Genomic DNA, 23,915 nt, shown 5'->3' with positions numbered 1-23,915 from the left:
CAGGCTGGTTGTCCTGCAGCAAGAGGGACTATCTATGTTTTCCACCTTCCCATGCTTCCTCAGTTTTGCTGCCTGAATTATGGCTGTAAATAAATTGATCTCAATTAATAATGATTCCTGGCTAACATAGCTTTTCTATGTCTACATTGAGGGCATGCCAACTTCTCCCTAGTCCTACCAGTGTTTGTGCCAATTCTTCCCAAGAAAATAGAGAGCCCAATCTCGAGGTGATGTTAAGTAATAACCTTTGCATGGAACCTAGTCAAAAACCTTTAGAAAAGCATTTTCTTCTCCTTCCTTTGTCTGCATCCTGTTACACTTCCTGAAAATGTTTTTTAAAGGGGCAACGGGGGCCAGTGCAGTGGTGCAGGGGTTAAGCTGCCCTCTGCAGTGCCAGCATATCCCATATGGGTACCAGTTTGAGTCTTGGCTGCTCTACTGATCCAGCTCCCTGCTAATGTGCCTGGGAAAACGATGAAAGAAGGACCATGTGCTTGGGCCCCTGCACCCACATGGGAGACCCAAAAGAAGCTCCTGGATCCTGGCTTTGGCCTGACCCAGCCTTGGCCATTGCATTCATTTGGGGAGTGAACCAACTAGTAGATGGAAGATCTCTCTTTCTCTCTCTCTGTCTCTCTCTCTGTGTCTCTCTCTCTCCTTTTCTCTCTCTGCCTTTCAAATAAGTAAATCTTATTTTAAAAAATAAAAGGGGTTGGGGCCAGCACCGTGGCTCAGTTGGTTACCTCCATCTGCGGCACTGGCATCCTATGTGTGTACCGGGTTCTAGTCCCAGTTGCTCCTCTTCCAGTCCAGCTCTCTGCTGTGGCCCAGGAAGGCAGTGGAAGATGGCCCAGGAGCTTGGGCCCCTGCACCTGCAAGGGAGACCAGGAGGAAGTACCTGGCTCCTGGCTTCAGATCGGTGCAGTGCCAGCCGTAGCAGCCATTTGGGGAGTGAACCAATGGAAGGAAGACCTTTCTCTCTGTCTCTCTCCCTGTCTAACTCTACCTGTCAAATAAATAAAAATTAAAAAAATTAAAAAATAAAAGGGGCATTGGTGTTTTTTGATGCCCTGTTCTCCATTGTAGAATCAGGCATATCACTCACTCTTTAAACTCCTTAATGATTTATCCTGTGCCTGGGGTGAGCAGGTTCTGAACGCATTCAGTGTGGGTGTGCTTACCATGATCTAAATCCCTGCATACCCTCTGAATCCTTCTTCATGACAGGGGTCACATTTGCAATCTGGCTCAGTAGGTTGCATAACAATAGATTCCAGTGGCCTAATTTCACCCTTGAGTTCCTGCAAAGCCCTCATTCAGCCGCCTTCCACTTGGTGATTTATATAGATTTATTGTGTCAATTTGGCTGAGTAGCTCTGATACAACCACTGTTGGATTTGATATAATCAATCTTCCGTTTCTAGGAACAATGCAGGACTGGCGATTTCCCAGTGATCTTCTTCATTGGAAGCTAAGGTTTAAGAATTCACCCATGAGCTATTATCATTTTCTTTTTTGGAGAACTTTCTGTTCCAACATCATCTGTGCTCAGTCCTCTAGAGTTAAATTGTTCTCGCTGATTCATTGAAAGCAGCTTGAATTGCTGTCAACATCATCTCACATATAATGCTCCTCAGTTTCTTTGCATTTTAAAACTTCTTGCTATCTTCCTAACCTCCCATGCTTTGTGGACTTCCTGTTTTCATTATTTGAACCATGTTTCAGCTTGGGAAAAGAAGCTTAATAATTTCCTGAAATGAAATGTGTGATTCTTCCAATTACCCAAGCAGTTGGGAAGTCAGGGGTCATGGAATAATTCTGAATCCAGTGGTTTTTATAAAGATCATTCCATTTTTGTAAAAGTTATCTGCTCTAAAATTAGTGAACATCTTGATGAACGACACTCAAAATAGTGGGAATCCTTATTATGAAGTTTAATATCTATTAATATAAGAAATGTATTGATTACTCTCTGTGGAAGATAAAGTCCTAGGCATTGGGAATTTTACTAATTCAGAAGAATTATTTTTTCCACCAACTTTCTTACACTGTGAATTCGAGTCATATTGCAGACATGGAAACAAACAAATCAAGCTCACTCAATATGACAGGTGCTACATGATAGTAAAAAGTGAAGGAGAGTGTGATTATCTGATTGTTGAGATCCAGGAAGAAAACCTTTTTTCAGAGCTGAGTGAATCATGAAATAGGGCAGCATCTTGACAGATGTGCAGGAGGGCCTTAGACTATGGTGGGAAAGACAGGGGCCAGGAGACACTAAGCAGTGAGACTGTGGTGTTGGGTACACCAACAGAAATATAGCCAGTGAGCCTGGAGGAGACAGCTTTGTATATCTTGAGAAAAAGTCAAAACTCTATTCTTCTCATCAGTAAGTCAGCATTAAAAAAAATAAAAAATAAAAGCACTCAATTATCCATCTGCAAAAGCAGGCAAACAAGGGTTTTAAACAATGAAATAATATGGTCAGATCTGTGCTATGAGCACAATTGGAGGGATCATTTAAGATGTTATTAATGTAGTAAAGAAAGAGCTGATGGAAGCAATGGTAGTGGAAATGGACTCGTTTTGAAATGTAATTGAGTGCCTTAAGCGTTTGTCTGAGTGGTAATGAGTTAAGGAGTGCAAGAAATCAAAGGTGACCCATGACTCTGGATTCATTTTTGGCTAACTAGGTGCAGAGTGGTTCTGACCACCAGAAGAAGGCTGGAGAAGGAAGAACAGGTAGCATTGGGGTTGCTCTGAGTATTGTGGAAGGGCTCTGTAAAGATAATGAGTTCTACAAGAGTGCTTCAATCTTTGCTTCCCTTTTCCTTTCCCTGGCCTCTTGTAGCCTATCAGGGCACGTGACCTTCAGGCCAACCTGCCCTATGCTTCCTGGCCTAGATGCTCCTCCCTGTGGCTGGTTCCTGGTATTCGGTATGAACCCAGATTTACCTTTCTCCTTTAGACAGGGACCTCACTCTCCTATGCATCTTTCACACTAAATAAAAACTAAATGTAAAAAAAAAAAAAAAAAAAAAGAGTGCTTCAAAAAGTTGCAAATTGAATAAAAACCATTGATTGTCTCAATAAATGCAGAGAAGGCATTTGAAAAAATACAACGTCCTTTGATGATAAAAACCTTAAGCAAATTGAGTATAGATGGAACATTCCTTAACATAGTCAAGGCACTATATGACACACCCACAACCAGCATCATATTGAATGGGGAAAAGTTGGAAACATTTCCACTAAGATCTGACAAGACAAAGATATCCACTTTCACCACTACTATTAAATATAGTTCTGGAAGTTTTAGCCAAAGTTATTAGGCAAGAAGAAGAAATCAAAAGGATACAAATTGGAAAAGAGGAAGTCAAATTATCCCTGATTGCAGATGACATGATTCTATATATAGGAGACTAAAAAATTCCACTAAAAGACTATTAGAACTCATAAGGGAGTTTGGTAAAGTTGCAGGATATAAAATCAACACACAAAATCAATAACATTTGTTTATAGACAATGCCATGGCTGAGAAGGAACTTGTAAGATCAGTACCATTGGCCGGCGCCATGGCTCACTTGGTTAATCCTCCACCTGCGGTGCCAGCATCCCATAGGGGGGCCGGGTTCTAGTCTCAGTTGCTCCTCTTCCAGTCCAGCTCTCTGCTGTGGCCCGGGAGGGCAGTGGAGGATGGCCCAAGTGCTTGGGCCCTGCACCGGCATGGGAGACCAGGAGAAAGCTCCTGGCTCCTGGCTTGGGATCAGCGCAGTGCACCAGCCATTTTGGGGGTGAACCAACAGAAGGAAGAGCTTTCTCTCTGTCTCTCACTGTCTAACTCTGCCTAATAATAAAAAAAATCAGTACCATTCACAATAGCTAGAAAAAAATGTAAATACCTTAGAATAAATTTAACCAAGGAGGTAAAAGATTTCTACAATGAAAATTACAAAACATTAAAGAAAGATATAAAAGAAGACACACAAAAAATATCATCAAAATGTCCATACTAGCCAAATCAATTTACAGATTCAGTGTGATCCCAACAAAAATACCAACAACACTTCTCAGATCTAGAAAAAAAAAATTGATGCTAAAATTCATATGGAAACTTAAAGAGATACCAGAATAGCTAAAGCAATCATACAACAAAAACAAAGATGGAGGAATCACAACACCAGGTTTCAAGACATACTATAGGGTAGTTATAACCAAAACAGTCTGATACCGGCACAAAAATAGACATGTAGACAAATGGAACAGAATAAGAATCCCAGAAATCAATGCACATATCTACAACTAACTAATCTTTGGCAACGGAGCTAAAATCAATCCCTGGAGCAAGGACAGTCTCTTCAACAAATGGTGCTGGAAAAATTGGATCTCCACATGCAGAAGAATGAAACATGACCCATACCTTACAATTTATACAAAAATCCACTCAAAATGGATCAAGGATCTATATTCTACTACCTGATACCATCAAATTGCTAGAGAAAAACTTCAGGGAAACTCTGCAAGACTTTGGCATAGGCAAAGACTTCTTGGAAAAAACCCTAAAAGCACAGACAATCAAAGCAAAAATAGAAAAATAGGATTACATCAAACTAAGAAGCTTCTGCACTGCACAGGAAATAACAAAGTGGGGAAGCAAACAACAGAATGGGAGAAAATATTTGCAAACTGTGTAACTGATAAAGGATTAATATCCAGAATCTATAAAGAGCTCGAGAAACTCAACAACAAAACAAACAATCCAGTTAAGAAATGGGAAAAGAACATGACCAGGAATTTTTCCTTTTTTTTTTTTTTAAAGATTTATTTATTTATTTGAAAGTCAGAGTTACACAGAGAGAGGAGAGGCAGAGAGAAAGGTCTTCCAGCCAATGGTTCACTCCCCAATTGACTGCAACGGCTGGAGCTGTGCCGATTGCAAGCCAGGAGCCAGGAGCTTCTTCCGAGTCTCTCACAAGGTACAGGGGCCCAAGGACTTCGGCCATCTTCTACTGCTTTCCCAGGCCACAGCAGAGAGTGGGATTGGAAGAGGAGCAGCTGGAACTAGAACCGGTGCCCATATGGGATGCCGGTGCTTCAGGCCAGGGCATTAACCTGCCGAACCACAACGCCAGCCCCCAGGAGTTTTTCAAATAATGAAATTCAAATGGCCAACAGACACATGAAAAAATGCTCAGGATCACTAGCCATCAGGGAAATGCAAATCAAAACCACACTGAGGTTTTACCTCAACCCAACTAGAATGGCTTTCATACAGAAATCAAAGAACAATAAATGCTGGTGAGGATGTAAGGGTAAAGGCACCTTAATACGCTGTTGGTGGGAATGTAAGTTAGTACAACCATTATGGAAGATAGCATGGAGATTCCTCAGAAATCTGAAAATAGATCTACTATATGACTCAGCCATCCCACTCCTGAGAATTTACCCAAAGGAAGTGAAATCAGTAAATAAAACAGTTATCTGTACCCTATGTTTATTGTAGCTCAATTCACAATAACCAGATGTCCATCAACTAATGACTGGATAAAGAAAATGTGGCATATATATATATATATATACACTATGGAATACTACTCAGCCATAAAAAGGAATGAAATCCTGTCTTTTGTAACAAAAATGGATGCAACTGGAAACCATTATACTTAGTGAAATATATGACAAATATATTTGTTGTATATAAGACAAATATATGATTTCCCTGATCTGTGGTAACTACTAGAGTACAAAAAATGTAATGTGAATATGCAAAATTGCCATTTTGAGATTTAATTATTGTTTAAAGCCCTTTTCTCTACCGTTGAAGAACAGAGCTTTTTCTTCTTACTATTTGTTGAATTCTTTACCTAGTAGAGGGTTCAGCTCATGATTATAAAATAAAATGAAAGTATGTCATTGTAAAATTTAAAGAACTTTTGAAAGAGGAAGGAGGAGGGAGGGTGGGAGTTGGGTAGGAGAGAGGATAGGATGGGAAGTATCACTATGCTGCTAAATCTGGATATATGAAATTTGTTCACTTAATATAAATTTTAAAATTACAAAGTGAGTAGAAAAATTGAATTAAAAGATGAATTTAGTGCAGAAAGTTAAAATACATGTATAATTTTTTCATAATATTCATTTTTCCTGAAGTTTCTGAAGACTCCTCCTATTTTAAGCTTGAGGGACCCAACTAGATATTTCCAACAGATACTTGTGTAAGTTTGGGGCTCGGGCTTGGAAATATAATAGGGAATCACTAGCATGGTGGTCAGTTAATTTTGCATCTGGCTAACTCTATTGCAGTCATTACAATAAGAATGAAAGCAACAAAGATGAATAACAAATGACCCTTTCTGAAGCTTAGTAAGGAACAAAGACACATTTATTGATTGTACCTAATTTTCTAATATATCAGGTTACGAATATAAAAGACTTTATATACCAAAGCTTTGTCAATACAGACTTCACTTACCTTATTATTTTAAGTAGCTCTTGATAATTCTTAAGATAAGCAATTACTAAAGAAATTTATTACTAATACAGTATGCTTTTGTGTTCCAAGGATATGATTATAAGTTTATTTCCAGCTGGAAATCAGTTCATTGTAACATCAGTATGCTCTTTTTACCATATTTTGTAAAGAACAGATTTTTTTAATACTTCCTGAATCAATGAAGATTTGGCAGCACTTGCGTCATTTAGGTAGAAGGAGGATTGCTCAGACAGAGTTCTTGCTTTCACTCCTGTAATATATCAGAATAAGCATGTAAATATATCACATAGGCACATCTGGCTTGCGGTAGGAAACGATGGTAAAAAACTACATGTGTGAGGAAGTCCCCATGGTTACCCTAACCCCAAGTTCAGGAATTCTCTGATGAAAAAGAGTGATATTTCTGAATCCTAGTTTAAAAAAATTATAGGGACTGGAATCATACACAAAATTATCTCATGAAAACAAAGTGAAAAGCATGATTTGTTATTTAAATCCATAGTTAGCTACATAGTTCTCTGGCAACCAGCCCAAGTTTTGAGCAAGTGACATATACAGAGAATAAACTGGAAGATTCTGATGTCTCCTGGAAAAAAAGGAAACACTGAATACAGTTTTTCAGAAGTGCACACTGAACTATATTCACCACCTTTTCTAAAATGGATGTGTTCACATGATGGATGCAGCTATGTATCCTGTGATTTCCTTGGAATGGAAAATGTCAAACCTCATTGGAAGGACTCCAAATGACATCTTTTTTTCTGTTATTAAACAGGGAAGGCCATGGTAAAATTTCAGTATTTGCTGTCAAAATGGCTTTAGCCACATTGTGCGGAGGGAAGATCATGGACAAATTAAGATGTAAGTCATTCTTTGTGTCTCTCTTTGTGTACTTTATATACCAATTTTCCTCTCCCCAATTCCTACTGTGTCCCCCTACCCATTTGATTCTTTTCCTCATCCTTTGAGAATTGTTTGAAATGCAGTCTTCACTGATCTTTGGCTTTTGTCATAGAATTATTTTCATATTAGATAAATATTAATGAAATGCATGTTTTCCTCTGCTTATGGATTATTATTCTTTATAACCTGCTAAGCATCATGATGACATTCTTTAGGATATTAATGTAAAATAAACATTCTTTTACAGTTTATAGTACTGTGGCAGGTCTTTCAGGTAGTTCATCATTGTAAGGACACCAAGGCCAGGATTGGTCAGCCTTCTCCTTAAAGTCCTCTACAACCAAAGTTCCCAACACATTTCCTCCCTCTTCTCAGCCAGTTCTTTTCAACTTACTGCAGCTTCAAAGGTTCCAAAGCAGACACTGCAAGGCTACAGACATAGGAATTACATACACACAGTATAATCAGAATTACCTACATGCCAATGAAGACATGGAGGCTGAAGACACTGAGTGATTATGGGCCTTTATGTGCATTCTGTCACTAAGTGAGGTACAATTTTTAAACCAAAAATACAGTAGAGATTTTTTTTTTCTTTGTCTGTTATAAGTTAAAAAGCCAAGACTCAGACATAAAGAAAATTACATAGCTCAGATGGCACCAGGATTTTAACCCTATTTTTTTCTTACACCAGTGGTTGTCAAATTTTAGCTTACATGAGAGTCACCCAGACAGCTTTTTAAAACACAGACTTTTGAGTCTCTCTTCCAGATTTTGTGATTCAGTAGACACAGGGTGGGAATGGGGTGAAGAATTTTCATTTTCAACCAGGTTAAAAATGAGCTCAATGCTTCTGTTTCAAAGAAAAATTCCCACCTAACCCTGTCCGTCCTCAATATTACGAGTTTGGATGATAATGCTGTGTTAGAAAGGGCACCATCACCGGAGTTAGGAGCTGCAGCTCGCAAGCCTGGCTCTCTGACCACATCGCTGACCTGCCGGTGGCTGACTTCACTTCTACGCTCTTCGGCTTCCCTCCGCATCCTCCTGGGAGGAGTACCTTAAATACCTGTAGGGTCCCACTGCTCCCCTCTGCTGCCTGTGGGCTTCTGACAGTCTCCCTTGCTTCTTAAACCACCAACAGAGGAAGAATGAGGGAAGATGGGGGAGGGGGGAAAGTGAGGGTGGGTGAACCTTTGGCCGGTGGCTCCAGCTTCCTGCTAATGAAGACCCTACTTAGCAGGCAGGAGTGATGATTCAGGTAATTAGGTTCTTGGCATCCATGTAGGAGAATTGGAGTGAGTTCCTGGCTCCTAGCTCCTGGCTTCAGCCTTGTCACAGCCCCAGTCGTCACACATTTAGGGAGTGAACCAACAGATGGGAACTCTATCTCTCTGTCTCCTCCCTCCCTCCCTCTCTCCTTCTCACCATCACCATCTCTCAAATAAAAATTTGAAAGCAAAATAGCTTCAGAGTCATCCAGAAAGCATTGTTTTCAGGGTTAGGGTAGGAACAGTGGGTTTAGCAAAATGAACCAATACAGAGGAAGAGAGTCCCAAGGGCCTTGCCTGCCGACCTCATTTGTGCAGAGGACATGAGCTCCAAGTTAAAAAAAAATGCATTTCCACATACATGCTCAGCATTATTATTTTAATAGATTAGGTGCTTCAATTGTGTACCCTCATGGACCCAGGCACTTTCTGTCTTTACATCCTCCTGAGTGGCGGATGAGCATTGCATCAGTTTCAGGAGTCGCAGCTTGCTCCAGAGGCATCCAGCCCTTAAATCTCCTCCCAGGGTGGCATCACAGCCCAGCAGCGGGGAGAGGAAAGTCATGGCTGTGATGGGCATGGAGCAATCCATTCTCATGTAGTTAATTCCATGGAGATGCTGTTAGTGGGTTCTGGGTAAATTGGTTGAAAGCAATTTGACCAAAAACAATTTAGCTGAAAGCAGTTGGTTCAAGGAATCTTTCCAAAATATTCATCAAAAATGACTATTCCTAGTCACCGCGGCGACCATTGGAGGGTGAACCAACGGCAAAGGAAGACCTTTCTCTCTCTCTCTCTCACTGTCCACTCTGCCTGTCAAAAAAAAAAAAAAAAAAAAAAACCAACCTTAGTTACCATTATTGACTGAATGAGTAGTACTGACTCTATAGGGTGGGATTATTCTATAGTCTCTTTGCTGACTTGCATTTTATTGATAAAGCAAGAGAATTCATGATTGCTGGCATTGATTTTATAATCAGAAAAAGCAAAACAAAGGAACATAGTTTTTTTCCCAGAGTTTGAGGATTTTATTTTCCTTTATTTAAACTTTTTAAAAAATTAAAATTTTAATAGATGTATAAAAACTGTACCTATTTTGGGGGTACTCTATGATGTTTTATTACATGCATATATTGTGTAATGTCCAGTCAGGAAAAATATATTTATCGTTTTAAGCATTTATCATTTCTTAAGTGTGAAAACATCCAAAATCCTATCTTATTTTTGTTTGTAGAGAAATGTGAATTTTTCTAACTCACTTTAAGCCAATATGCCAGCTGTGCTGGTTTGGCAATTTTTGTATTTTTATGCAGAAGTATGCAGAATATTTGGTTTGCTCCAAATAGTCCCTTGGAAAGCATAGAACAAAAATAATTGGCTGAGAGTAAATTAGAAATTTTAAAAAGGAAAAAATAACAGAAAATTGAAGATGATTTTTAAAAAATGCCTTCAAAGGAACAAGAGCTCTATGTTGTACTGCAATATCTAATACTCAGGGCCACCACTAACTGATATTCAGTGTTCACTGTGTAGCTGCAGGGCACATCATTCATCCAGCCTAGGAAAGGAAGGGCGCCTCCTGCAGTTGTGCAATATGGTAACCTAAATATAAACTGATCTAATTAATATACTCTACCTGTCAGATTGTCATTGGCCCAGTTATAAACTATTGCTTTAATTGGTTAGAACACATGTTTATATGTCTACCTTGAGGCTCCTGGGGAGTCCTAAAGTTCTTAAGGAATTCTAAATCCAATACTGTAAACTCAATATATCAGGTACTGTTCTACAGATTTTGGGAAGAACTTTTATTTTGTCTAAAAGATTAGTATTACAGCAAACATCACGTATTCATTGAGTTCCTATTAGGACACTGGTTCTGCCTCCTTGCTTACCTATACTATAGGCTAATGTTGGCTAACTCACTGGCCTGCTTTAAAATCTTCGGTATCTCCTTCAGCATCTTCCAGACATAATCTAAGCCCCGTAGCAGACTTTCCAAAGCTCTTCAGACCTCAACCTCTCCTCCCACGATGGCTCTCTGTGCACCGAAGGCCACAGTGTACTGCTAGAAGGTCCCGGGTGCATTGTGCTTTTGTTCATCAGCTATGTGCAGCCCAATCCTAATTCCTAAAACCCACTTCCCTCATCTGTGCCTGACGAGTCCCTAACTGTCTTTTATACTTGGCCTAAAAGTCATCTCTCTAAGCAGCCTTCCCTGACCCATTCCTCCCTCCAGGAACATTCTCTCTTAGCTCCTGCTGCATCCTATACAACACACCCTGTTATTACAATGTGTGATGTTCTGTGATGCACCCTGCAAGTACTTCCCTGGTACCCTCAATTGACTGAGGCCTTCCAGGAGGGAAGCTACATTCTGATTTTTCTATGTATTCATTGCATAGCACAATTTCACACATTTAGTATGTGTTAAGGTAATTCTATTCGGATGAATCAATGAATATAAATTCTTCAAAAGTACCTATCATTGGGGCTTTCATTGTGGAGTAGCAGGTAAAGCTGCTGCCTGCAATATAGGTACCAGTGTGTGTCTCAGCTGCTCCACTTCTGATCCAGTCCCTGCTGATGCACCTGGGAAAACAGAAGGTGGTCCACATGCTTGGGTCCTTGCTACTCACATGGGAAACCTGGAAGAAGCTCCTGGACCCTGGTTTTCACTTAACTCATCCGTGGCTATTGTGGCCATCTAGGGAGTGAACCAGCATATTAAAAATATCTCTCTGTGTCTCTCCCTCTCTCTTTGTAACTCTACCTTTAAAATAAATAAATAAATCTTTATATGGTGCTAAATAAATACAAAGGTGGTTTAGAATATGACTAGGAGCTTTACAGACAACCCTTTGGGGAGGAAGAGCCTAAACATATAAATGACAAAATAATGCGATATGAAATTAGTAGTAAAAGTAACATATCTACTGTGCATCCTATGCCAAGCACGGCTCTGAGTGCTTTTATTATTGCCTGCTACTTTAATCACTGACATATAATTCTACTATATATCTATATATATATACATAAATTCCATATAAAAAGCATATTTATCTGAACACAGAGGGTTCAAAGCTGAGGTACAAATAACACATACCATTTTGATAGCTTCCTGGGAGTCCCCTCATTTCTTTTTTTTTAATTTATTTATTTATTTGAAAGGTAGAGAGTTACAGAGAGGCAGAGGAGAGAATGAGAGAGAAGTCTTCCATCCGCTGGTTCACTCCCAATGTGGCCACAATGGCCAGAGCTGCGCCAGTCCGAAGCCAGAAGTCAGGACCTTCTTCCAGGTCTCTCACACGGGTGCGAGGGCTCAAGGACTTGGGCCATCTTCTACTACCTTCCAAGGCCACAGCAGAGAGCTGGACTGGAAGTGGAGCAGCTGGGGACTCAAACCGGTACCCATATGGGATGCTGATGCTGCAGTTGGCAGCTTTACCCACTACACCGTAGCACCAGCCCCCCTCATTTCTTTTTAAACACCTAAGTGTGCATTAACAGCCATTCACTGTTTAATCCCAGTGGTTCAGCCCTAGTTTGGCTATAACGTTCCACAGTTTCCTCGACACAAATGAGGTTAATATTTGTTGAGTGTGTAGAAATTCATGGTAAGTACTCTTTCTGCTTTGGTTCTGGTTAGAGATGTCTAATTTTTTTCAGTGAGAGGTTTGAAAAGCCTAGAATACTTTTCAGTATGTGTCCTGGTCTAAAAAATGAGAGCTTTGAAGATACTCAGGATTCCACTTTTGCAGTCAGCCAGCCTGCTCAGAATCAAAAAACTGGCATCCTGCTTAAGAAACGCAACCTATTCTTCCTGTTTCTTTTTCTCCCTTGCAGTTGGAATTCTGGAGTTTCTACTTGAAATTGCACAACTTTTTTTGCTGTTGGTAATTTTTTGTTGTTTTTTAAGTAGTTATAAGGGAACATAAGAGGTAAAACTTACTAAGTAGCAATATTGCAATATTTTGAAGGTGGATGAGAAAAGTCTTAATTTTTTGTTTTAGGTACAATATTATTTTATAAGATTTATTTTTATTTGAAAGGCAGAGTTGAGGGGAAGACAGAGAGGTGTTCATCTGCTAGATCACTCTCCAAATTGCCGCCATGCTGGGGCTGAGACAAGCAAAAGCTGGGGACCAAGAGCTTCTTCTGGGTTTCCCACAGGGATACAGGGGCCCGAACACGCTGCTGCTTTCTCAGGCCATTAGGAGGGAGACAGATCTGAAATGGAGCAGCCAGGTCTCAAATCAGCACCCATTTGGGATGCCTGCACTTCAGGTGCAAGCTTAACTCGATACACCACAGTGCCAGCTCCAATATCATTACTTTAATTGATAAAATTGTATTGTGTTCAACATATCAGTTGATGTTTATGCATGTATGCACACACGCACACACACACATACACACACATATTAGTTAGATTTAACCATTCCATTATTGTCATTAAATCTAGCTAATTTGGAGCCAGCGCTGTGTCAAGGAAGGTTAAGCCTCCACCTTCAGTGGCGGCATCCCATATCGGCACTGATTTGAGTCCTGGCTGCTTCTCTTACAATCCAGCTCTCTGATTATGGCCTGGGAAAGTAGTGGAAAGTGACCCAAGTGCTTAGGCCCTGGCACCCTCATGTGACACCCAGAAGAAGCACCTGGCTCCTACATTCGTATCGGCTCAGCTCCAGCCATTATGGCCATTTGGGGAGTAAATCAGTGAATGAAAGATACCTCTTTCTCTCTCTGTCTCTCTCTCACTCTCACTCAGTAACACTACCTCTCAAATAAATAAATATCTAGCTAATTTACACATGCACCACCTCACATAGTTACTGGTTTTCAATGAGAATATTTAACATGTACTTTACATTTTTCAAGAATATAATATATCATCAACTGCAATTATCATCTTTTTTAAAGATTTATTTGAAAGTTAGAGTTAGAGAGAGAGAGAGAGAAGTCCTCCATCCGCTGGTTCACTCCCCAAATGGCCGCAATGGCCAAGGCTGGGCCATGCTGAAATCAGGAGCCAGGAGCTCTCCTCTGGGTCTCCCATGTGGGTACAGGGGCCCAAAGACTTGGGCCATCCTCCACTGCTTTCCCAGGTGCATTAGCAGGGAGCTGGATCAGAAATGGAGCAGCTAGGACTCAAACAAGTGCCCATATGAGATACCAGTGTTGGAGGCAGCAGCTTTACCCACTACACCACAGCGCCAGCCCCTGCAGTCATCTTTACAATAAATCTTTTGAACTAATCCCTTCTGTCTAACTATATGAGTCCTTTGACCAAGATCTACTCAATCTACCCTTCCCCCTAGCCACCAGAGCCTCTAGCAACCACCGTCTACTTCTAAAAGATCAACTTTTTTAGATTCAACAAATGAGTAAGATTATATGATCTTTTTCTTTCTTTACTTTGCTAATTTCATTTACCAGCTTCAACCGTGACATCACAAATGACATGATTCCCTTCATTGTTTTTTAAAGATTTTATTTGTTTATTTGAGAGGTAGAGTTACAGACAGTGAGAGGGAGAGACAAAGAGAAAGGTCTTCCATCTGTTGGTTCACTCACAGCAACAACCGGCACTGTGCCGATCCAAAGCCAGGAGCCAGGTGATTTTTCCTGATCTCCTATGTGGGTGCAGGGGCTCAAGCACTTGGGCCATCTTCTGCTGCTTTCCCAGGCCACAGCAGAGAGCTGGATTGGAAGAGGAGCAGCCAGGACCAGAACCGGTGCCCATATGGGATGCGGGCCCTGATTCCCTTCCTTTTTTATGGATGAATACTATTCTACTATGTAAATATACCACATTTGTACTATTTGCTCATTCATTCATGGACACAGATTGCATTTCTTGGATGTTTTGAACAGTGCTACAATAATCATGGAAGTACAGATATCTTTTTTGATGTACTGATTTCATTTTCTTTGGATGCATGCCAAGTAGAAGGATTGCTGGATCATCTGGTGGTTTTTTTTTTCTTAATTTTTTGAAGAACCTCCATACTGTTGTCCATAGTGACTGTACTGGTTTGCATTCCTGCTAACACTGTGTAAGAGTTCCCTTTCTCAACATCCTTGACAATAGTTATCTTTTGTCTTTTTGATGATAGCTATCCTAGCAGGAATAAGGTGATGTGTCATTGTGGTTTTCATTTGCATTTTCCTGATCATTAGTAATATTGAACTTTTTTTCATATACCTGCTATCATTTGGTTATGTTCTTTCGGGAAATGTCTAAACAAGTCATTTGCTTGTTTTTAAAATCAGGTCGTTTTCTTGCTATTGAGTTGTTTGAGTTCCTTACATATTTTATTTAATACCCCAAATAGAATTCCTTTAGTCTCATGTTTAAGAAACTATTTCAAACATAATGCAATTCCTTTATAACTGGAGTGTTTACAGAAAATGAGAGTTAATCCACATCTCCAAATTATCGTCCAGTAAAATCCTGTAATATACTTAGCATCTGATTTCTATATAAAAACAATGTCCCCAGATTGCATTTTGATCTTGAAATATTAAGTGCAAAATGAACCTCTGCACATTAGACGTAGCAACAGTTTATCCCAGCAGCTGAACTGGCCTAGTGACAATGTAGTTGATGTGGTGATAAGTCATACATGCAATCACAAACCCTTTCATTCCAATAGTGATTTCCACAGAGCAGTTATTAAGAACTCTGGGAAACTGTGCCATTAATATTCATTAAGTGCAGGGCCTGGCGCCGTGGCTCACTTGGTTAATCCTCCGCCTGTGGCACCGGCATCCCATATGGATGCCGGGTCCTTGTCCCGGTTGCTCCTCTTCCAGTCCAGCTCTCTGCTGTGGCCCGGGAGGGCAGTGGAGGATGGCCCAAGTGCTTGGGCCCCTGCACCCACATGGGAGACCAGGAGGAGGCACCTGGCTCCTGGCTTCGGATTGTAGCAGCCATTTGGGGGGTGAACCAACAGAAGAAAGACCTTTCTCTCTGTCTCTCTCTTTCTCTCTGTAACTCTACCTGTGAAAAATAAAAAATAAAAAAATAATATTCATTAAGTGCATACAGTGGCAGAAACTGGAGAGCAGAGGCTCATTGAAGCCACAGACTCTATAGAAGAATCTAGGACCCTGGCTTTACCTCGTTGATCATCCATTAACCCAGATTTCCTCTTCACTACAGGAGTCAAAGGACCCTTCCCTGTGAATCAGTGCCTTCCACCCAAACACCATGACACACAGAACATTCTCTAGTTCTGTGGGAAGTCAATCAAGTGTTTTTGTTAATGTTTATCTCCATTTCATCTTACATTTTTCAAAATTCTTAAACCAAGACCCCAAAGTTTCTGTAGTAGTGTATCTGGGCAAATTTCTAACTAGGTAAGTAGATATGCACACTCCCCTAAATTTTATAGTGAAATTCTTTCTGTCTCTTTCAAATGAGGTTCAGTACATTTATATATATATATTTTAAAAAAACCTTATAGATTAAGATATAGTTTACAAATGACCTCAAAATAAATGTTCTCTGTATTATCAAAATGTTAATTTTACCCAAATTTCTAATTGATGCTGTGTACCAGAATTACCTAAAAAATGCAGCAGAGAAAAAACCATCCCAGGAATATTTATTTCAGCAAGCATAAAAATTAGCTTTTAGGGGTCGGTACTGTAGCATAGCAGGTAAAGCCACCACCTGCAGTTCCAGCATCCATATGTGCTCCAGTTCGAGTCCCAGATGCTCCACTTCCAATTCAGCTCTCTGCTATGGCCTGGGAAAGCAATAGAAGATGGCCCAAGTGCTTTGGCCCCTTCACCCACATGGGAGACCTGGAAGAAGCTCCTGGCTCCTGCCTTCAGATCGGCGCAGTTCTAGCCATTGTGGCCAATTGGGGACTGAACCAGCGGATGGAAGATTTCTCTCCCTCTCTCTCTCTCTCTCTCAGCCTCTGCCTCTCTGTAACTCTGCCTTTCAAATAAATAAATAAATCTTTTTAAAAAATTATATTTTGTATTATTCTTTCCTAAAAATAAATACATTTATCAAGTGACATTTTTCCATTTTCCGCAGATTTTTTGAACTAAGTGGAAAATATTTGCATCCTGAGTAAATCTTTTCTCTCCCTTCCATAAGATATTTTCTCAATGATTTCTGACTCCAGCGGGGTGATGGTTTATGGACGATATGACCAGTTCCTTCGGGAAGTTCTCAAACTACCCACAGCAGTGTTTGAAGGCCCTTCATTTGGTTACACAGAACAATCAGCTCGATCCTGTTTTTCCCAGCAGGTAAAGAACAAACGAACTTAAGGAAATATCTCTCCAACAGTAGTTACTCTTTTCTATATGCCATAACCAGGCACAGATACACAAATTCTTCTTTGGTGATAAAAACCTGTATTGTATTTCTAGCCTCTGACAAATGACCTCTGAGCTAATAACTAAATGCAACACAACTGGAATATAATAATAGGCGGTGTTAACTGACCATGAAGCAGGCACCATGCTGAATTACTTGTTTTTGTTGTCTAACTTAACCCTTACAACAACCCTGTGCCCTTAATATCAGTACTGTGAATGTCACTGCAGTTTCCAAAGGGTTGAATTATCACTCAGCCTCACATGCAATATGGGTGACCCAGCACCAAACTTTACCAATGTTTAGTAAAAGGGATAAGAAAGGAATCACTGCACATGCCACATCACAATCTGGGAGGACCTTGAAATACGTGTCATTCAAAATTAGCAAGAATTATACGGCTACTTTCTTACTGAAAAGGGCCTATATACTCCAAAAGGGTTATATATGATGCTGCTGTGTTCAAAGTTGCTTTTGAAATATCCTATAGTCTGTCCCATTATATAATGTTGTGTATATCCCTCCCTTATACCTGTCAAGAGCATAACAACATTTCAAAAACTTCCCACAGTGATTTTAGCCAGTATAATAAATGATCAAAATGATTAAAATCATGTGAATTCCATAAGAGGTCATGCAAGCAAAAGAATAAGACCAATTTATTTTTGTACTGTATAGATTGCCTATATCAGCTGTTTGAATGGTGAAATTCCAAAATTGTCTAAATACTTCACTGGAAAAAGTCCAAGCCACCTCAAATGATTGTTATGGGAATACATTACTGTTTAGCTATATAAGTTATGATAGCTTTTTAGAAAATACTATCTCATTATTTATACTATGCGTATCTTTTAGTCATAATGTTGATGTCAACCTTATAGAAGGCTTAAACTATGTAGTATTATAAAGACCAAACTTGTAAGCACCTACTGATAGTAAAAGTTTCACTAAGGGCTACCAGAACAGTTGTTTAGTGTACTACAAGGATTTTTGTCATATATATGACATAAAAAGATACTGTACATCTTCAGTCCTGGTTTCTCATTTAAAAATATAAAACTTGTCCTTCCACTTTGATGTTCTAGTTCAAATTTTCAAATAGAATAGATATCTGAGTGTATAATGTGTAATTTGTTATTCATGTTATTACCATACATTCTTATTTTTGTCATTGTGAAAGAAACATGGGTAAAATATATTCATTTTCTACATCAGAAAAATCCAGGATAATGAGACAATAATTGACAGAATTGAGAGAAAAGACACATAAAGAAAGGAGGGACATATTTTTTAAATTTTACATCATCCCCTCCTAAAAGAGAAATATGGTTCCTTCTGAATAGGATTCCTTCATAATCTTGTGTAGCAGAATAATTAACATTAACTACTAAGTATTGGGAAGTTGAGGAAACTTAAAAGGGAAGTTGGTCTACAAATTTAGAAGGGAATTAGAATTATATAGTTTTCTATGGTCATTATTGGGTAAAACTCAATGGAGAATTTCAGTTCTTCATCTTTCTTCATTATTTTCATGCATCCCCCTAGGTGAATATAAAAGTGATGCTCTCAGAACTGGTTTTCTCCTGATGATACTAATGACTCAGCTTCCATTGAGTTAATTCAGTCCTGTGTATGCTTAGATAAAAAAGCAATCAATGTATTCAGCTCTGAACTAGTTTAATAACACATTTGAAAGTTCTGTATCTTCACGTATTAGAGTTCAAATGCCTTCTTTCAATTGCAAATCATACTTACATAGCAGGTGAATTAAGTAGCCCCTGTCCTAAATTTTTGTGGTTTTCAATGCAGAAGAAAGTCACGTTAAATGGTTTCTTGGACACGCTCATGTCAGATCCTCCTCCCCAGTGTCTGGTCTGGTTGCCTCTTCTACATCGACTGGCAAATGTTGAAAATGGTGAGTAGTTACTCCTGAGCAAAGGTAATTTCAAAGTTACTGAAATCAAGCCATCGGGTCCACCGTTGCGCTCAGGTCGTTAAGAGAAGCCTGTTTAATGACGGAAGTTTGTTTAGGACAGAACTGATCAGTAAAGCCTTATAGGATCCATACAAAGTTAAAACTGTCAGTTCTAAAAACTTATTAAATCTAACATGTACCTGTAAGTTGCAAGTCAAGTGTGCTTAATAACTTGGTACCCAGAGGAAAATCTCAGTACAGTATCATTTTCGGGTATTTGTTTTAGACCTGAATTTCCAATATTGGTATACATGCATTATTTCTTCGTAGATACACAACCAGGAATTGGTGGGAGAGACAGGAAAAAAATTTGATGATAACATCGTACTAATCTTTACTCACATGCTCCAAATTGTGTTCTCAATAGTTGTACTTATTTTAAAGATAAGAGTAATGGAGGCCAGCATTGTAGTGTCGCAAGTAAAACTGCTGCCTGGAATGCCGGCATCCCATGTGGGCTCCGGTTCCATCCCTGGCTGCTCCACTTCTGATTCAGCTCCCTGCTCATGTGCCTTGGGAAAAGATGCAGAAGATGGCCCACGCGCTTGTGCCTCAAGAAGCTTCTGGGTCCTGGCTCCTGGCTTCAGCCTGGCCCGGCCTTGGCCACTGCAGCCATTTGAGGAGTGAACCAGCGGATGACAGATCACTCTCTCTCTAACTATGCCTTTCAAATAAATAAAATAAATCTTTAAAAAAGAAAGAGTAATGTAACTTTTATAGCATACTTTTTTTAAGTGAGTATTTCTAATGTGAAAATAATTATTATAGACATCTAAATTTAAATATGAAATACAGTTCAGGACAAGATTTAAAGGGATTTAAAGGTGAAACAATTAGTGTGTCCTTATTTATTACTTAACACTTAAATTTCTCCAAACTTAAATAGGAAATAATTTACCCATATATCATATTAGAATATTAATTTCTGTATGTTTTCTAATGCACATTAGGGCTAAAGTTTACTTAACTTTAAATTCTCATTCAGAATTTTGCCTCTGCTTTATTAATTCTTAGTTCAAAGTTTTGACTTTATCCCCTGTACTCACAGAAAAAGTTTAAAGAATGAACTGCTAGTTTCTCTGCCATCACTAACAAGTGTGGGTTGTTTTTATTTTTAATGCTTCTCATCCATAAAGCAGAAGCAGAGCACAATCAAGGCCCGTATTATTATGCAGGATGAGTTCAGATGACTGTTTACAGTTCCAGAACTAGTCATTTTCCAGTCGTAAAGCTGTAATTTCATTCCTTCGGTTTCAGTGTTTCCTGCTGCAGGAGATCAGCTTCTTAGGTACTGTCCCACAACAGTTGTCCCTGGATTCAAGTTCCACCTTCGTCTTTCCCAAGAGCCAGAAAAAGGAGATCATAACGCGTGTTTAGGGGATAACACATTCAGAACTGGCTATGTCTTTATATTTTCACTTTGCTTTTTATTTTCATCTACTCATATTTGCTTTATTTTTGCTGGCTGGTTAGAGAATAACTTTACCAAAGAGTTGTTGTTGTTATTTTATTGTTGTTTTGGTGTCTGGCTCACAGCATGTAGACAACTGCTTGAATTTGATCATTCACAAGCTTCGAATCTCAAACAGTTAACTTTGTCTGCTTTAATTTTCCTGCCAAAGAGAATTAAGTGTCTCTTAAAGTATTTGAGTAAGAGCCATATTCAGGGGTGGGAATTTGGTGTAATGGGTAAGTTACCACCTGGGACACCCATCTTCATATATGAGTCCCTAGGTTCAAGTCTTTCTCCTGCTTCTGATCCAGCTTCCTACTAATGCACACCCTGAGGGGAGGCATATCACGGCCCAAGTACCTGGGTCTCTGTCACTCATGTGGGAGACCTGGATTGAGTAGCAGGCTCCTGACTTTGGCTTGGCCCAGCTCTTGCTGTTACAGGCATTTTTGGAGTGAACCAGCAAATAGAAAATTAATATTCATTCTCTCTCTCTCTCCCTCCCTCCCTCCCTCCCTCCCTCCAAATAAAAATGAGAAAAAGATAAATTTTCAAAGAACTACATTCAGATAATTTATATATCTTTTGGGACCCTCTCTAGCTGCATCCATAAAGAAAAACCTGGTTTGTTACATAAAGGGTCACTCCATTTTGAAAAAAGCAACTTGGGTCTCTCACCATCTCCCCTCTTCCCTACCCTTTTCCACTTCTCTACACTTGCTTTGCTCTCTGCCCACTGGATGGTCAGCTGCATTCATCCTTTGTACTTCTGAGTCTTTCAGTGAACTGTGCTGGTTTCCTGGAGACAGAGAGCAGTTTGGAGAAAAGGCAAATCAGCTGGGGTAATTTATATTCTTGTAGGGTAACAGATGGGAGTTGAAAGAGCAAATGTCATTACAGAGATTTGTGGTGTTTAAAAGGATACCTTTTTTTCATCCCACTTGATTACTTCTACCCCCACATACATACTTGAAAGCATGGGTAGACGCCAAGAAAAAATGCTTCTCTGAGCCAAAACCGACTATCACCTGAAATCATGGCCCTCAGTGGAAAAGTGCTTTGCTATTGAGCTGTGTTTTTCCTTATTCTGGTTCATACTTTTGCTTTCTTGTTTTGTCTCCATGTACTCTCCCCTTAGTCTTCCATCCGGTGGAGTGTTCCTACTGCCACAGTGAGAGTATGATGGGATTTCGCTACCGATGCCAACAGTGTCACAATTACCAGCTCTGTCAGGACTGCTTCTGGAGGGGACACGCTGGCGGTTCCCATAGCAACCAGCACCAAATGAAGGAGTACACGTCATGGGTAAGGCGAGGCCCGGACAATGCTTAGAGTTGGATGTGTGTGTGTGTGTGTTGCCCAGAATGAAAAGGAACATCAAGGATGCTGACAGAAGTAGGGGCAGACTCACCTTCCCCTCCTGGTCTAGCGTTCCTTTCCCACCCCTACCATCCCCCACCTTGCTGGCATCTCTTCCTGATTCTATCTGAATCCAGTGTCGCTTCCAGAGACTTAGAATTTAGGAAGGATCTAGGAAGACAGCCCGTTACTTCTTGGAATATAGATAATTCAGCACTGATGTAAGTCAGCAACCGAGCAACAGTGACCTTCTGGAACATAGTGTTATTGTCACAGTAAGTTGAGGTCTTCTCCAAGTTTCATTTTGTTTCATTTTCTATGGAAATTACTTTAAAATTATTGTTAGTTTCATTTTTTTCTTTGGTTCTTGAGTTCTTTTAATGTCTGGAATATTAAATTAAGGAAAGAAGAGGGAGTGGGCTTAGTACTACTCTCCCATTTTCTGTTTCGCAGGGATAAAGTAGGGAGATTGTGGTCACGTTAGAAAACTCATCTTTTCATGAAAAGTCTGAGTGAACAACTTGGTAAAGGTGTCCTGTAAGTGTTGGTGTGGCAGGTATTTTCACAGGAGCATGTCCACTCTGTCTACAGAAGTGATTTCACCGGCGGGTGTGCTTGCTGTTGAAATAGTTTACAGTGTACTGACCTCTGTCTCAGTGAAACTCACAGATCAGTTGCAGAAATGTTGCTCCTGGGCATCTGTTCCAATTCTGCCGTGGGTGCGGGTTGGTTTTTGTGGGACAGACTCAGCACTGCCAGCCTCTCTTGCAATGGTTCTAACACAACAAAATACAAATTGTAATGAGTTCTCTATATTTAAATGTTTTGCATTACAACCTATAGCCTTTACATAAAGGATAACTTATTGTTCTTTTAAAAAAAATCGCCTTCAAGAAAAATGTGTCTTCCTTCAGAATCTTCTTTCCATTGTTTATTGGAAACTGATACTCAGTGTTAGATTCTGAATTCAGGTAACAGTTATTCACAAAGGCAGTGTTTGCTGAGAGCTTTGTGCCCCATCAGATGTCACCCCTCGCTGTTGGTGATGGCATATGCTGAAGATGGATAAAGCAGCACAGATCACAAACTACAATTTAATTAAGAAATAGGTGGAAACTTTTTTTTTTTTTTTTTTTTTTTTTGTCGACATGTAATCAGTTTCTATACTTCTATCCCAGATCCTGGAAGGTTGCTGTTTAAAGACTAATCATTTTTAGTTGTTTTGTGTACATGCTAAGGTCACATAAGGAGCCTCTCTCTGAGGGATCATGGATTCTAAAGTTTTACATCAGGGCACTGTCTTTACAAAGCATCAGCCTCCCCAAGAGGACAAAGGGGCTCTCTGGTTTATGGGGTGAAAAGCTGTTGTTGCTGCTGTTTTAAGTGTTCTGAGAATTGCATCTCTTAACAAACACCAAAGAAGGACTTCATGAGCAATGTTCCTGGTACTTAGCTTTTAAATAATGAGGACAAAGTCACTCCATTATATTACCAGTTATGGAACCTAGATGTGAAAGCAAGAGGCACAATTATAAATGACTTCTTATGGACAGGGTAAATTTGATTAAAGGTTTACTGTGTGTGGTACACTGGTCTTTACAATGTTTCCTGTGTAATGTTAAGATAAACAGTCCACCAGTCTACTTGAAAAACAAACAGCGTGATGCCGGGGAAAGCACTCAGATTGAAGTTCTGCTTTTACTTCTAACTGAATGTGTTCCGCCACACCTGGAACATCTTGCACCTGGATTCTTGCAAAACCTGTTCAACTTCCTTCTACTCCTATCTCCCCACAAAGCGTTTTCTGTTCCAAAGTGGGAGCATTCCTTCCAGAAGCAGGCCTGATCCTGTCATCCCTGTGATTTCTAACTCATCGCTGTCCCCCTCTGCCCTGGAAATGACAGTCCCAGATGTGCCCCGGAAGCCCTCTAATTCTGCCGTCTGCTGTCCTCTCCGGAACTGAGTCTGTCCTCCCTCCTGCCTTTGCAGTTGCTGCTTCCTTGATCTGAAATTATCTTCCCAATCCCCGAAGTTTTGTCAAAAGAAACTCTTGTGGCCATTAAATGCCAGCCCAAGTGCATGGTGACTGCTTGCATTTCCTATGCATTTGCTGACAG

The 23,915-nt window shown here is 39.9% G+C and overlaps 1 protein-coding gene and 1 long non-coding RNA gene across 51 annotated transcripts in view; one reads left to right on the top strand and one right to left on the bottom strand.

The window, feature by feature from the left end:
- Positions 1–23,915, top strand: part of DTNA (dystrobrevin alpha) — a 432,447-nt gene that overhangs the window by 336,885 nt on the left and 71,647 nt on the right. For 49 of the 50 annotated variants that reach the window (XM_070050330.1, XM_070050313.1, XM_070050325.1 and 46 more), the window contains 4 exons: positions 7,269–7,354; positions 16,787–16,941; positions 18,821–18,926; positions 21,578–21,744. In XM_070050330.1, coding sequence (XP_069906431.1) covers positions 7,269–7,354; positions 16,787–16,941; positions 18,821–18,926; positions 21,578–21,744 — 514 coding nt within the window. Of the gene's footprint in view, positions 1–7,268; positions 7,355–16,786; positions 16,942–18,820; positions 18,927–21,577; positions 21,745–21,796; positions 22,074–23,915 lie in introns of those variants that run through there. The other variant, XM_070050332.1, reaches the window with a different exon arrangement.
- LOC103349322 (uncharacterized) lies at positions 20,467–21,600 on the bottom strand. The gene is made up of 3 exons (XR_007921799.2): positions 21,468–21,600; positions 21,137–21,238; positions 20,467–20,599 (listed from the first exon to the last, which is right to left on the bottom strand). It is a non-coding gene; the product is annotated as an uncharacterized lncRNA (long non-coding RNA).

Source organism: Oryctolagus cuniculus, chromosome 10 (genome assembly GCF_964237555.1).
Source record: "Oryctolagus cuniculus chromosome 10, mOryCun1.1, whole genome shotgun sequence".
In the NCBI taxonomy this organism is placed as follows: domain Eukaryota; kingdom Metazoa; phylum Chordata; class Mammalia; order Lagomorpha; family Leporidae; genus Oryctolagus; species Oryctolagus cuniculus.
The sequence above is the reverse complement of the archived record's forward strand: the minus strand, read 5'-3'. Positions and strand labels throughout refer to the sequence as shown.